The 16,826-nt window shown below is 37.2% G+C and overlaps 1 protein-coding gene across 3 annotated transcripts in view; it reads left to right on the forward strand.

Annotated features, from left to right (window-relative positions):
- The window catches only part of KCNH7 (potassium voltage-gated channel subfamily H member 7), a 206,264-nt gene that overhangs the window by 142,398 nt on the left and 47,040 nt on the right, over positions 1-16,826 (forward strand). The window contains exons 5-7 of one of the 3 annotated variants that reach the window (XM_054515413.1): positions 1,056-1,076; positions 1,592-1,615; positions 4,730-4,944. In XM_054515413.1, coding sequence (XP_054371388.1) covers positions 1,056-1,076; positions 1,592-1,615; positions 4,730-4,944 — 260 coding nt within the window. The remainder of the gene's footprint in view (positions 1-1,055; positions 1,077-1,591; positions 1,616-4,729; positions 4,945-16,826) is intronic. The other 2 variants (XM_036386642.2, XM_054515414.1) reach the window with 2 other exon arrangements.

Consider the following 16,826-nt stretch of genomic DNA (forward strand, 5'->3'; position numbering starts at 1 on the left):
GGGAAGCTGAGGAGAAGCCAGCGGGGGCGCAGGTCTGGCAAGGCCCAGCGCCATGTCCGATGCCCCCGTGCAGGCCACGGCCTCTGTCCAGAGCAAGGCCGACCACTCTCCACAGGCTGTTGTGGCACAGCCTCAGCCTCAGAGGTGGCCTGTCAGCCCAGCCAGAGGAGGTGAATGTCTGTGTGAGCCCAAAGCACATCTGAGAGCTGGTAACCTGGGCACAGCAGGTACCCACTCCAGGAGGAAGGCTCCATTCCCTGCCAGACCCGCCTCACACCCTCAGAGCCGCAGGGCACAACACAAGGGGATGGTGCCTTGTGGATCACATTATTATCACATGAACCAGCGTGGCATCTACCTCTGCACCTGTGTGGCTTCTTTAAAATAGTGATAACAGCAGCAATAATAATATTTTCCCTGAAAAGGTTTCATCTCATGAGAGGATTCAGGGCCAGGTGAGCCTGTCAGGACAGAAAGCTTAGCCAATGTTTCCTTGAGGAAAGGCATCTAAGAGCTGAAGAAAGGTTTAAGGTGCGTCTTTCTCCAGCACTTGCTCAGAAGGGCATGGCTTAGGCTGCTGCCATGGTAAAAGCGTTTCCTCACATGAGTGCAGGCAGGCATGGGGGGGCCTGGGGGTCTGTGCTGGGCCTCCTGTCCAGCCCCCCATTCCATGCAGCTACTTCTGCCTCAGCTTCTCTCAATTATGTGGGACTAATTATTTCTTCTTGGCACTTTTGCCAAGAAATAATTTTTTCCTGCAGCCCACTGCCAGACTTGTGGAGAAAGAATTTTATCATGTTTCTATTAAGGCAAGTTAGATAAAGCCAGTCCTACTGCCTGATGATCTACTCCAGACACTTTTACACATTATCTCAATCGTTGGAGTGATTTCACCTTCACCTTCACTGAAAGGCTTCATAATACAGTCAAGGAGGTGCAACAATATTTCAATTCAAACCATGCACACATTGAAGCCGTATTTTCTGCTTTTTCTGATGTAGATTTTAGTTGTCTTTTTTTGTCTTTTTCTCCACTTTTATTATGCTGAAAACCAGACAATGGTCGCAATGTCAAAGGTAAAGTATACATCTAGACTGTACCTTCCAGTGTTTCAATCAGCCACACTTTTTGGCATGTTACTTTGCCTGCTGTATGAAATGTTCAAACGCAACACTCTCATGTGACCTCTCTAGCGCTAGGTCTATTACATAAATTATATTTGTTAAACACATAGTTACTCATGTAACTCCTGTCTCAAAACACTAACTACAAATCACTGGAAAAAGTGAATGCATACTTAAACAGCCTTTTGATTTCATTATCTGCTAATTTAAAAAAAGAAAGGGAGGGAGGTAGAACATATCTTAGTTACTTAACTCAGTGCTGTTGTCCTTAAGCAGTCAAAACTTCTGTTGAAGCTACCAGGAGCTTTACCTGTAAAAGGATGTGTGATTGTATGAGGACATTAGCAAATGATCCATAGTTACATGGTCCTTAGTTTTCGGTTAACTCTCTCAAAATTAAATAACTGATAATCAGGACCCTTGTGGAAGTATCTTCACTTATTCCTCTTTTGTCTCTTTAAAACTAGTTTCACGTTCCTGGATGGCAGGGGGTATGGTTTCAAGCTTCCTGTAGCATCAAAATGTGCATGCATGAACTTCATTGCCGATTTCATGTTTAAATAATATTTAGTGCAATTTAAAAACTGTTTCTTTTCACCAGCATTGAGCTATATGTTTTAGAAGCAATTTGAACATAATCTGTGAATTACTTCCTCAATTTCTGAAGATCACTTACTAAAGCGTTCAGTTTAATTGCCGTATTTGTATTTGTGGGAAAACTGGTTTGTGACTTCATGCATGATGCAAAAAGTGTGTGTATCTGGTAAAATCTCTCCAAACTGCATGCAGTGCATGACATAGGTTCTGTAAAATAATTTGTGGACTACAAAATCATTGCATTTGCTTCATGTGTACGTTGGCAAAATCTTAGGGAAAAAAATGCAGTTTCTGTGCTGTGCAATATTTTTTATAAATGTATTTACTGCTGGTGAAAGATGATTAATTGGCAGCTCAGGAGAGTAAAATTATTTCTCAATGCATTGTGCAAGTCTGTTGGGATCCACATTGTGTAAGCAAGGACAGTGAAATCCTACCATCAAAATGGGGAGCTCAAACTTAAGCTGATTCTCCTTTTTAGGCTAGGCAGAAGCAACTCATTCTCCCTGCTTATTCAGTTCTCCACCTGTCTGTTGAAACAGTCAATCAGGGTGCCAATTAGTATCAATTGTGATTGTGATTTGTTATGGCCCCCTTTTCCTGTGCCCTGCTATGACAGTATAGCAATGGTCCACTGGCTGTCAAGTACCAGCTCAATTTCTGCCAGCCTGGGCTGTACTTAAGCTAATACTGTCTTTCAATCAATTACCATTGCCAATGAGGTGCATTATACCTTTCACCACTTTCTAAAGCAAAAGAAGGTGGGAGAAAAGAAACAAGGTTCTATTCTCTTGTGCAATGAGCTTAAGCCTAATATCATGCTCTAGGGCATGAGTATTAGGTGGCAAAAGAGAGAGTAATCCCCTTTGGAATGGAAGCAACAAAAGATGTAAATCCCAGAAACCAAAACTTCAATGCAATTTAAGTATCTACAAAGTTACTAATAAAACAAAATCTTGCCTACTATCTAATCACAGATTTGCCTAAGCTATTTTAGTTTCCTCTTACCTTTGAATTCCTAAGGTATGAAGAATCTTCTTAATCTGACAAACTGATTCATGGTTTTAACTTGAAATCCTGCTTACATCTAAACTGATTCAATACTCAGAAACTATTGCTCAAACTAACAGGGAAGCAAAACAGGGCTGGAAAACTGCAGTCTGACCACATGTCCATTAGCACACACCAGCCAGATTAGTCACTTCACTGATTAGTGAGGAGATTGTGTGCCCTGATATACTTTGAGCACTAATTTTTAGTAGACTCATATAGATGATGTGATCGATTCAGGTCCCACCTGAGCAAAAAGGCATTTAAATATAGTATCACAATCCCTTGGTGGTGCCCTCAGTAGCAGGCTTTTTTACCATTCCATGCAGGTGAAAGGTGATGCTTTCTTCCCTTTTCCTGTGAATCTGTTCCACAGAAATTATACTAGGAGAAAAAGAAGGACTGCTTTGCAGTTTATTGGTTAGAGAAGTCAGGCACAAACTCTTTTTTGTACCCAAAATTTTAGTCTAGAGCATGATGTCCTCCCTTGTCATCTTAAATTCCTTTCTGCACAGTGGCAAAATTTGAAATGGAGTAATAGAGATTTTCTATCTGTGTTCCAGATTAGCATGCAATTATTATGAGTTTAGGAGAAAGAAAACATGTATAGATCCTTATCAGCTTCAAAAGAAAATGAAATGTCTTCTTCTTCAACAAGCATTTGAAGCCAGGTGTGATGGAAAATCAGCCCTCACTTAAAGAATTTTGAAAAAAAAGAAAATTTCAACACAGCATAAAGCATTTCCCCACAGCCATCCCCAAGCAGCGGGTTGCTTTGAATTTCATTCATTCTCACATTGCGAATAAAATCAACTCTTCCACTGTTGACTTTGCAATTTACCCCATAGGCCTAATCCAATCTATTGACTGACCCTGAATCAACATACATATTCTTGTTTTCCTCTCAGGAAGACAAAAGAAAACCTCAAAAAGAAGAAAAAGAGAAAAGCATCACACTGTTGCCTTTAATAGAATTAAGGCAACCTTAAATAAGGTTCTCATGCAGATCTAAGAAATACCTTTCAATCTCACACTTTATGTACATTACTACCAACTGCAAGACCTGGATTTTTTTTTCTTAAATACCTAAGAGGATTTAGTTCTCACTGTCTAAACATCTTTGTAGTACTTTTTCCAATATTATTCATTGCAAGAAAAAGCAACTTTTCCTTGCAATGAATACTTTTGTCTTCCCAATGACCTTATGATGACAGTACAAAACAAGTATTCTGATAATTTATATTTCTTTCTTGTTCAAACAACTCTGTCTGTAATGAAAAGAATAATTATAAAGAATATGTACCTCATGAAGTATTTAATTTCTATATATATTTTAATGATACACTAAAATAGTATAAGAAGGTTATATATAATCTGTTGATATTCTACCTATAGTTATATAGGTTATATAGGTATATACAGCATCCCTATAGTTTCCAATATTTTGTTAGTAATGACAATTGAAGAAACATATTTTGAGTCTACTCAATTTTCCAGTTTCTTTGAACTATCATGTGAGCATGAGCAAGGTAGAGATGTGATAATAGAGCCTTTGCTAATTCCAGGCACTCTTACATAATCATGTGCCCTATTTCCGCTCTCATAAACAAATGAGCATATAGTCTTTATATTCAGCCAGAACTATAATAAGAGCTCACCAGAATTCCCAGTAAAATGAAAACAAGTAAGGATAGATGCATTATGCAATTTGGAATCCATCAACTTTCTAAAAAATATTGAGGGTTATATGTAAAGCAAATGTCATATTCATAGCCAATATTAGATTTCAATCTAATTAACAAAAGAGTTATTTTAAAATGTAAATAATTTTTATTATTAACAACTAGTATACAGAAAAATAGTTTTTAATCACCCTTTTAACATATTCCACCTAAATATTAATGATAATTTATTTCCCTTAATTTCCCAGATACTAAATATGTGTTCTGATTTTTCAGGGCCTTTTAATCATATCAAGTCAAGTCTGTTGGGATCCACATCAGATTCGAATCTCAATAAATACAGTACAATCAACAAAATTCCTCAGCTCACACTGAACTTTTCAGATATCAAAAGTGAAAAAAAATCTTCATCTCCTCCTTCTTCAGAGAAAGCAATTATTGCACCTAAGGTGAAAGACCGAACGCACAATGTAACAGAGAAAGTTACACAGGTAAGGTAATACATGTTATTTTAGCTCATTTTCTTTTTTTTTTTCCCAGTGTATTCAATAGATTCTTATTCTTTTAATGAGTGGCTTGGCTATCTCCAGAATAATTTGAAGGCTTTAAAACATTATGTAATTTATCTTCCATTCAGTTGTTTATGAGGTAGTCTACAACATCAGATGATACTGCTAACAAACAAAACTCTTCTGCTCCCTATTTTTTAATGGAAAAGAAATCTAGTATGCACCATGTGTCCCAAATAAGACCATTTATTTCAGTGATTCCTGTCATTCATAAATGTTAGTTTCATTCTTCTTAATTTTTTCTCAGCATTATGAATTGCTGATTAGTGTAGGGTACAACATGATAACAAATGGTAGATGATTGTGCCACTGTATCATAATTATATCTCATAATTTCTGTTCAAGTTCTTTGGCTTTTCATAATGCTCTGTCTTATGGGTATCTTTTTCCATATCTGTACTTCCATAAGGCTGTCAAAATGAAAAGCACATACCTTTGGACTGGATGTACAATATATCTTGTGAACAAGGCATATAATTGAAACAAACCTTAAAATAATTTTAAATAGCTGTTTCTTCACTCAAAACAAATGCAGTGCCCTCTGAAGTCAAAAGAACTTTTCAGCTAATTTCAATATTATTTCATTTGTGTTACAATCTTATATGGAGAGTGACTGGGACAGGCTAGGAATGTGGAACATTCTGAAAAAAATACCAAGAGATGACAGTATCCGAAATAACATTTATAAGGTTAGTAAGCAGAGGGTTGGCCCTTAAATGCCTAGACAGACTGAAAGAGGTAAAAAGCGTTTTGCAGTAGAATGCAGCTAGATATTCCATAAGGAAGATCTTGCCAAGAGTATATTTGGGCTTAGAATCATAGAATAATAGAATTTTAGACCAGCATGTCCAACCATTAACCCAGCACGGACAAGTCCATGACTAAATCATGTCCCCAAGGGCTGACCAGACTGCAGCTTCTCTAGATTGGTGCTTTGCCAGACAGGGTCCACATTCCTACTCCCTTTGACAGATATAAAAAGGGATGTATTGTACACCCTCCTAAAGAAATAGAGATAAAAGTTCTATCATTTCTATTTTGAGATCAGTTAGTGCCTAAAAAGTAATTGGATTTTTATCTTTCATATATTTTGTCTTTAATAGCTAGCTTGAATCTGCAACCATTGCCTTTTCTTCTGTGGTCAGTTTTGAAAGATATAATCTCTTCTGGATCCATTTTGATATGTTTTAAATTATTCATTAGTAGTTATATATAGAAATCTTTTCATACATAATACAGGAAAAAGTCAAGTTACATAAAAAAGAATAATTTTTATAAGTTATATAAGCATGAAACAAGGTGGAGTTTTTTAGGGGTGTTTTTTCTTTGTTTTTGGTTTGTGGTTTTGGTTTTGGTTTTTGAATTCTGACTGGCTAATTAGTGCCAGGGTGCTGAGCTTCTACATACTACTGATGCTGCTGAGGGCGGAAGGGAGGGCAGAAGGTTTTTTTTTAAATCTATGTTTATTCTCCAAATAATTTAGATTTTATAAAAAATCCAATGGAAATGGCATGGATCAGCTAATCTTTCAATGAAAATTGATACCTACCAAATTCAAAATTAAATTTGAAATGCTCTATAAAATCTTTACACTTCAAAAAAGCCTTCCAATTTAATTTGACATTGGTTTATGTCCTTTTCTAGAACAATCTCAACCACTGTGCAGAGCACAATTTGCATACCAAACTTTGATGCCATATCATTCATTATAATTGGAAATAGTTCCCTGCAGCTGCTGCTTTTTCTGTTATTACATTCACTTATCAATATTTTTAGTTGCTGCCGCATCCTAAATGCTAGAATTAGGTACAGGTAGAAGCTCTTAGGAGGTATAAATAAATGTAGGTCTATAGTATTACAGTGGTCAAGGATCTAGTTAACTAGAGATTCATTAATTAGATTAGAAATAGACATTTAGAAGATTTAAGTGGCTAGTTTTAGTCCTGTTTATGTTCCTATTCCCAGTGATTTTAATATATTTTGTTAGAGTCAGCTCTTTGAAGCTTCTGCTTCATGTCTGAATATAAATTTATTTGTAAATCTGTTCTTGGGCCATAGATCCATCAGGAATCTATCTGCAGAACAGTGCAAAAGTGGGCTTGGAAGATTTGAGCAGAGTGTTGAGAATATAATATGGTGGAAATGTTAAATGAGGTAGTAAAAATATGCTCATGCTGGCACAGTCTAAGGAAATCTGTCAAACAGCATCAAAATACACAGAGAGCAATATGACCTATTTAATCTATGGGGCAATATCAGTAAAAGAGCAAATGAGTATAAAACAGCCATGGTAAGTTTAAAGGTCACCCTTAATCAGAGTTGTGACATTCTGAAACAGTCTTTAATGAAAGAAGCTAGGGCAGCAATTCTAAGTGTTGCTAGAAAGACCCTGAGGATGTAGTGAAGGGGTACAGAAGATGCTGTATTTTCTGGGATTGCAGGACTTGATGACATGAAAGGTCACATATTGTACCATTCAAATATACATCCATCCATCTCTCCCTTTGTAGTCCTTATTTTCTATCTTTCTCCCTTTCCTCAGTTTTGCTGAGAAATGCAACCCTGGTGTTAAAATCTGACAATACCACTACTGTAGCTCCTCATGGTGCAACACAAAATATATCAGTGAGCTTTTGTGTTGGATCAGGCAGCCTGGATTCTCTCTCATTCTCTCTCAACAGTAATAAATCAAGTATCAGCATCACAGGATGCAACAAGTTCTTTCCAAAGACAACAGCTGTATAACTTCTTTAATATCCACAAGCTGGAGATGTAATTTGGGTCTTTAAGAGAGTGAAAAGGTAAGGATGGCACATAGTCACCTTCAGAGGGAAGAGGAAGAATAATTAATAAAGTAAATAAAAAAGTCGTTGGCCAATGTGTTTAGAAGAAGTGTTGCGCTTTGAGAAAACATTTAAAGAGGAGTAAGATACTTTAGTAGAAAGATTTTAGTGGAATAAGTTAGAAATAGAAAGTAGAATAAAGTTTAGAAAATTATTTTAGAAGAAAGAGGAGATGCACTGGGACAGTAATTTATACCTTGAGAGAAAAACCTAGGTTACGCATTCTACGGCAAGAAACCTTCCAATACTGTTTTTCTACTTAACAGGAGGGTTCAGGACATTATGTGGAGATGAAAATTGCCTTAAGATATAGCTTGCAGTGAAGTGCTGCACATGTGATGGTCCTGAATAAGTAGATTCCTGATTGCTTTGCCTGGATGTTCACCTGGGGCTTCACTGATCATAACTCCTTGTGTAATGCCGAGAAGCATACCATCCTCTGGACACTTTCTGCATAACTGACTTTTAGTCAGAGAATTAGTCCAGGTGTAGCTGCCAGATAACCCTGATTGATAAATTGGCATTGTTATATCCTAGTGCAGATATTTATGACTAAATTATATTTACATTTCCATTCCACTTAAGAAAAAATTGTTTTTTAAAATGTTTTTCCTTATAATTTCTGGAGGTGTTAATGTCACTCTCTTCTAGAAGAATCTCAACTTACTTTTTTCCATTATTTCTTTTTTACAGTCTGTTCAGGAGGACAGTGCAATTTCTGCACTCTTTTGTACTGACAGGTTCAGTTGGGGTCCTGACACTGATGGTTAGAAAGAGACAAGTCTTCCTAGAGGCACAAAAGTAGACTTTTATTAAAGAAAGCAGTAGGGCAAAAGTCTGACATCTGTCCCTTAACATTTTTTATGAATTCATAAAGGGGACTTCTGGCCTTAAAATTTCAAGGTACAAAGACACAACAGGAACTGATTTTATCTTTTGCTTAAATACTGATTTATTTTAAAGCTTTTTAGACATCCAGTTTCCACTGATGTACTGCTGCAAAGTTGTGAACTCCATTGTAAACAGACTCATGAAGACTAAAATAGTCAGTGTCTGTGCTTTATTTTTAAAGAAAAGAGAGAATTCCTGAATTCCCATATCTTAATACTGTCTACAAATAATTGTCCCAGTTAATAAACTGTAAATTACTGGTCTCTTTATTGTGTTGTTTAAGAAAAACTGTTTTGTTGCTTTGGTCACTAGTGTCCAGAGAACGTTTATCTCCTTGCAATTAATCAGTCTGAAGGAATACAGAATGTGGTTGAAAGGCCCAATATATATCTGTTGTTCATTATTTATCTCAATAAATGACTAACAGGAAAGTAAAACTCTGTAATATTTTAACTTCTTGTAATAATAGATTTCAGAACAGTTTCATTATCCACCCACCTCTAGAAAACATATATATACCCAAACTGGTCATATGGCTTATGAAATGATAAATATATACCTTGACAGGCTACACAGAATATTGTGATCTGATTTGCAGACATGCTGAACACCCACAAATCTTCTGAAAATAGAGCTGCTGGTGAGGGGGGTGGGGGGGAGGCTGGGGACCATGTATGAAGTGATAGACCTTGTAGTTTCACTGCATGTTTTTGTAATCTGGCCAGACTTTATTTCGTTCCCCAAAAGATTAAGAAATAAGTAACAATATCCTCCCAAGGCCAATAAAGCTGTTGATATAAAAAGAACTATTATATGATCATGACTTCAAACTGACCTTCAGGTTTTCAGGATAAAAGAAGACTACCAGCATCTAGGACAGAGGGGGGCAATATAAAACCTAAAAATAAACCAAATTATTGATCTATACGTTTTCAGCAGTCTGATTCAGCTGACACACTGTGCTGTTTACATCCTGCAATAACTCACATACACACAACGTTTCAAGGCTGTTCATTTTGCATTCTGCATAAGGCAGAAAATTCTGAATAAAGGGGAAACAATTTTGATGCCTTCCAATTACACAGCAAGAGATACATATAATAATGAAATTAGGGGGTAGGCAGGACCAACATTTCCTAATATATGGAAAGTTTAAATTTACTCTGAAATGAGATGCTTCTTTTTCCTGTTATTTGTGAATTGACATATCTTATACAGGAGTATTCCCTTTCTTTACAATAATAGTTAGCACCCTCATGCAATAAATTTTCATCTTTTATTGTCATTACATAATTAGGCTTTGTAATTACTATAGCTGTAATTATAGAAATAGTATAAATGTGAGTAATTTCATTGTAATTTAGAAAGTGTGACACACTGTGAAACCAAGAAAAGCAAAAAGGCCATGGTTAAAATCAGTAAAAATACCTTAGTCCCACTGTGGCCATTTAAACCTGTGCCAAGGTGTCACCACAACTGGAAAGTTGTGTCTTTTTCACCAGAGCAAACAGCTATTCCAAGTGTGTGGAAGCAGAAATTAAAGCCCACTGTTTTGATCAGTTTCAGACGAGAGCATAGTATCTTCATTATAATTACTTGCTGTTGCACCAAGTAATAAAAATAAGATTCACAACAATTATGAAAGATAAAATATTCCTTCATTACAGTAGAGCCTCTTCTTTTTGTGACAGCTGAATAGGTTCAGGCAGCTGAACTGCTGCAGTGTTTTGAGAAGATTTCACAACATATGGTAGAAATGGAGCAGTCGGAAAGCCCAGCTGCTTTGCAGCATGTAACCTGGATGCATCCTTAATTAGTCCATGTCCTTCCCCCAAGATCTGCTCTTCTATTACCTGATTTTGCTGAGTTGGGAAAAGTATCCACTATCTTCTATGAATTACAGTTTTGAGTAATCAATGTTTGATCTCTGTGTTTACTGCTGTGATGCTAACATGGAAAAAAGCATATGACCTTTGTTAATATTAGCTCATTTGCCAAAGCAACATTCCTCTTCTAATGCTAAGGACTGGGAGAAAATAGACTTTCAGATGGCATTGTAATTTGTTCTGATAATAAGTTGGGTGTAAGAACTAATACTCTACAAAGCAAGCAAAGCTTATAGAAACCAAGGTGCTGGCAGCATTTAGGCAAGTCTCATTTCTCTGATCTGGAGCTATAAACACCCAAACTCCCACTTCATGGTGGATTGACCTTGGAAGTTTCTAAACTTGGTAGGTTACTCTGCTGAAACCAACGGTTTTAATGCTCACCAGAACAGTCTCACCATGAACAGCAAGACAAACCCCACTAAAACCCAAAGAGCTGTGAGATCCTCTGATACATTTGTCATGCGCAGTCTGGAATAATAGCTTTCACATATGCAGTTAGAGTTGTCTTAAAACAGCTGTGAAAGTCATAGTCCCTCTTTCACATAACCTTAGAACTGTACAAAAATGTAGTGTGGAAGAGACCTCTAGAGGCCATCTAACCCAGCCTCCTATGCAAAACAGCACAAGTGCAAAGTTAGATCAGGGTCCAGTAGTTACTATGTTAACCCAGGACAGTCTCTATCTTTAGGAGAGCATAAGTATATAATTTCCCAGAGATAGACAGCAGTAGCCGCTGACATGGGGAAAGAGGAAAGGAAGAGGGATCTCATGGGTCACAAAAAGCTGCTATTTTTCAAGAACACCACTGGTGTAACTAACATTCAGGACAACCTCTTAGAAAGAGGCAATCCTGGATTGTAGTTCCAGAGTAATTTGACTGTTACTTATCTTACATAAATGACCATCTGTTAAAAAAGGCACAAAAATAGCCCTGGGCACCACGGACTCAGACTCAGGACTCCCTCCCTCTCTCAATGCCCTTACCCTCAAATGGTCTAGATTCTGAACTCTGCTCTAGTGCCAGGCAACTCACATGTACGTACTGTAGGACCAATATTGGATCTAGTCACAAAATGCCATAACCTGGACAGGCAATGTTTAGCATTTACCTGCAATTATATAGTTGCACCTCTTAAGAGTGACTTTCCTCAGGAAAAAAAAAGGCAAGTGTGGTCAGCTAACAATTTAAATTCTTTTCTCTTTTCATGTAATACTAGATAGTATACAAACTAAAATTTTTGTGGGTAATCTAATGATTGATTAGTTTTTTCAAGGAAATTTTTACTCTCCCACACATCACTAATGAAAGAAATTGATGAATAAACTAAATTTAAAAAGAAAGTTCCTGCAATTTGCAGGTAGTATGATGATTATTATAAAGCAGTTATGTTCTAACACTAATTATAAATGAGGTCCTTAAGCATATTAACAGGAAATAGCAATGAGGTTATTATTCTTTTGTCTTGGGCAGAGGGGAGGAAAAAAGCATGTGGATTAGTTGTTTTTGATGTAGTGGCAACTGAGGAAAATGTTTTCTATTTAGGGCCTGATAAGGTTTAGCATTTTTTTCAAAGTAGTAGAAATAGTAAGAAAAAGCAAAGACCATTAACCCCAGTCAGCATAGTGTGTTGTTTGATGAATTCTGAATGCCCTCAAAATTAATAAGCCGAATGAGAAGGTCATTTTTCTCATCTATTCCCTGTCATGTGTTAGAACTTGGATAATGCTTTCAGCTTGTAACTGGTAACATGATCAATAGAGAAGGGCAAACCCAGAGAAGTTCAGAGTTAATGCTTTTCCAAAAAAAAAAGAAGAGGAAGGGAGTAAAAAGGAGAAACACTCCTTAAATTATATTTATAGATGGTGTTGGTGTTACTGAACATAAAATCAATAAGCATAGCACAACAAAAATCTCTAGGAAGTATTTATTAAAAGTGGCTAGTTCAAGCAATCTGTTATGAACCAGTTTAAACACAGAAGAGTCAGGGAAATGAAGCATTTGTGAATAACACAGATCAGACCCAGAGAGGTACCCAAATAACCTGATTAAAACCAGATGAGGTTAGATGTTGGCACCAAAAAATGGTATATTTCATTTAGTAGTAAAAGAGGCAAAGGGGGAGAGAGAGGGAGAGAAGAGAGAAAGAAAGAGATAAAGAGTTGTGCAGGGGGAGTGGGTGGACAGGGAGAGAGTGACAGGGTGGAAACACATCACCCTTCCTGGGGTCCCAACCTTTGTCCCCCTCCATCTGGTCTTCTTGGCGGTGAGAGAGTCTCCCCTCTCCGTGCCCCGGAGCACTGCACCAAAAAGTACAGAATGCAGTGGATTGATGTATGTTTGGGCCAGGTGGGAACGCCCAAGGTGCCTCCCCTAAGGGGGCCAGTTTGACACTGTCCCTTGCAACACTTTGGGTATGTTGTATCTTGTTGCAGTGCTCTGGTGCAGGGTCTGGGGACCCCTTTGGGGAAGGCCTTTGATGGGACATGACACCCCTCTGCTGTCCTTCATGTGGATGCAGATTTCCCAGGGTGAAGCAGCCCACATCTGAGCTCTGCACAGTGGAGGACGGGTGTTCACCACCTCTGACCAGAAGCTTTTTCACCACACACCCAACACCTCTTTCCCCCCCACCCTTCGGTTGGAGGGTCTGTTCCAGCCTGGCAGCTTATAGCCCTGAGGCTGTGGTCTCCACCCTAGAAAGTGCTAAGGATGATCCAGCTGTGAATATATTCTTCCAGCCCAGGCCCGAGTCACTGTCTTCATCAAGGAGTAGTTCTGGGTCCAGTCAGAAGTCCTATTCTGGGTGTGGTGGTCTTCTCTGCAGCTTTTCTAATATAGTTTTACTATAATAGGCAAAAGTCCTTAATGAAGATATTTAAGCCATAAATTATAACATTCGATCTCCAACACCATTGAAAGTGTAAAAATATACTATAAAATAAAAATCTATCTGAAATAAAGTACTGAAATTATATGAACATTTACCTGATATTGATACATAGAAAACCCTGTTTCTTCTTGATATTTTATTTACCTTGGGTAAGTCTAGTTTTCTTTCGACAATTGAATAAATCTTGCATTGCAGCACATGGTGAAATTGTCCTTAAGATACTTTAGGTTTATTTACAAGCATAAAAATTTCTTTTTTTACTCAAAGAATTGCTACTTTTACATTAAGGTAGCATCTTTTTAAATATGGAAATTCCAGTAACTACTCAATATCTTGGAAGCTGGCATGAAATGGTATGCTCAGCTTCAGACAGAGTGTGGAGTATACTACTACTAATAAATGAGAAACATTTATTAAATGGGAAGAACAGTTCTTCATTTCCCAGCTTTGCATTTTTTTTTTCTATTCTAAGTATCCATCTTTGAAAATGTTCTGCCTTCTAAATGAATTCTATCAATTATGAAGAAACCTCTCTTTTAAAGCAAAATAACTTCTGAATGATATGGGCTCATATTTGTACAAATTTGTTCTGTTCAAGGAAATTTAGTTTCACTGGGTTTGTAGATGAATTACAAATGGAAGACTATAACCAAAGGAGAATAACACATTTTGCTACATCTTAGTCTCTGATGATGTTAGTTGCTTGGTTTGGAATTGAGAAAAAAATCAGAGCCTGTGGCTCATGGCCATTCTGCAGAACTTGTTAGAGGCCAGCTAATTTATTTTTGACAAATTTTGTTAGGATAGGATGCAGACTCTAGCCTCCTTACAGATTTTCAAAAAAAGCTTGAAAAATAAGTTTTATCCAAGATAGTTATTTGCAGATATATTGTGTTGTCTGTTTTCTCACTTCTTTACACCCACAATACCCAGTGAGGAAAGGAAACTGCAGTTTGCACCGTGTGATAAATTAGTCAATATATCTAGAAAACAATGAGCATTAAGGCTTACAGGCTTCTCTTCTAGGCTTTTTTTCCACTAGACTGAGCTCTCAGGGCCTGCAGTAGCACCAAAAAGATTCTTGTATCTCCCTGGTTGTTACAGTTTAACCCTAGCTGGCGACAAAGTACTATACAGCAGCTGCTCAGGCCCTTCTTGCACCCTCAGTGGGATGGAGGGGAAAGTCAGGAGCTGATACTAGTACTAATGTGTAAACAAAAGGAGGGAGGAAGACAAAAAAGGAGAGACAGAGACACAGGGGAAGAGGACCCAAGAAAAGCAATTTATACAGCACAATTGCTCCCAGCCTGCTGACTGATGCCAAACCCATTCCCAAGCCGTAATAAGTCTGTCTTCCTGGTGATCCCCCTCAGTTTTTAGTCTGGCATGACATTCTATGCTATGGACTATGCATTTGGCCTGATCAGGTCAGCTGTCCTGCCCATGCTTCCTCCCAGCTTTTTGTGCACCTGCTCACTGAGAGAGCCTGGGAAACTGAAAAGTCCGTGACTTAGGGTAAACATCACTTAGCAACCAAGGCATCAGTGTGTTTTCAACATTATTCCCATACCAGATCCAAAACAGAGCAGTGTGTCAGCTACTAAGAACAAAACTTAACTCTCTCATAGCCAGAATCAGGACACTGGTTAAATCCATAAATAAAACCTCTTGTTCTCTGCAAAACATGAGCTTCATTTAGCATAGCACGGGCAAGGTAGAGGTTCCCAAGGACTTACTTTTGTCTCACTGATTCTGTGCTATTTTTGTTTTGTTATTGATTCTGTTGGAATATCAGAGTATTTAGTGAAGAATCATCATGAAGATCATACCATGTCTTGCCACAATTCTCCAAAACTAAAATAAGTTTTTGCATTGTAAAACGATAAAAGTTTTACAATACAAAAATTTAAGATGCAGCTACTGGCTGAGCAAAGGGCAAGTTTGTCTGCTCGCTTCCCCATGGTCACAAACCCACCCTTTTTCTATGCCTAACCAGCATTAATTGAATGGGTGGCCCTAAAAATCTGGATCACGCTTTTATGGGTTGGTTTTACTAATGAAATGTAATTTGTATCATTAGATTGTCTGTATCTATGTATGCAATCTGTTCCATCTACCCTTGGTAGATGGCTTTTTGGTCAAAATATTGATGGCCAAATTGTATAGAAGTTTGGGTAATGCACTTAACTTTCCTAAAAGTGGTGTTGAGAGCAGTACTTAGGCAACCTGGGCAGAGTGCTAAGACTAAATATCTCCTTTAAGTGAACAAGTGCTCATTAGGCACAAACAAGGAGAGCCACAGGGAAGATGGTAATTTTTAAAGTAAGCTTTTCTCCCTACCAGAAGAGTTTCTATTGCAGTTCATATATTTTTAAACACTATGGAGTCTAATTGCAAAATGCAGATTTTCTAGACACTAAAGTTAGCTTTTTTTTGCATAGTATGGGAAAAATATTTACCATGAAACTGAAACTTAAACTTAAATATGAAGATATGCATAAGGATCTTTTCTTCCTTTCTCCTGTACTCCTGACAGTTATGTCAGTAAGTACTGTAATCATAGAACCAAACAATGAATGCAGCTACTTCATTATCTCTCCATGCACTTCAGAAATTCTTATAGCTTTTATTCTTTTCTTTATCCCATCAAAGTATTTGACAGCCAGCAAACCAGTCAAAATGTATAATAATGAAAAATATTTTTTTCATAAATATTGTAAGAAGGATGAGATAACATCAACAAGCACAAAATCTCAAAATCTGCTTCTTTTCTTGTCACACTATGAACAGATGATAGAAAATATATTCTTGATTACTAAAAGCCACACAATAATTTAAGTCCTTATAAGAAATTTGACCCTTGATATTTTGTTTTCAGACATATAAATACTTGTCAGCAGCTTAGTGTTGCCAGAAGAGCAATGAATAACTCACAAACTCACTAGAATGCTGAAGGATAGCATTTGCTGTCTTCTGAAATATTATCTCATAGTGAATTTTAAATAAGAGTGTTACGCAACTTTTAATATATAGTCTGTCATTACCTTTTGCTAAAAGAAGTCAATATCTTCTTTGTAATATCTTCTTTATAATCTATATATCCCTAATTTCAGTTTTAAAGAGCAGTAAAGTGCTCTACCTAAATCTATGTGCTTCTAAGTGTTGCTCTGACAATGCATTACCCACCAATGTTGAAGTAATTACATGCTGACTGGCAGGAAGAGGCTCTTGAGGTTTAAGATTACACACCATTTCTTAAAATTTTCATGGAAATTAACTATAAAAATGCC

This window comes from Molothrus ater, chromosome 7 (genome assembly GCF_012460135.2).
Source record: "Molothrus ater isolate BHLD 08-10-18 breed brown headed cowbird chromosome 7, BPBGC_Mater_1.1, whole genome shotgun sequence".
Taxonomy (NCBI): domain Eukaryota; kingdom Metazoa; phylum Chordata; class Aves; order Passeriformes; family Icteridae; genus Molothrus; species Molothrus ater.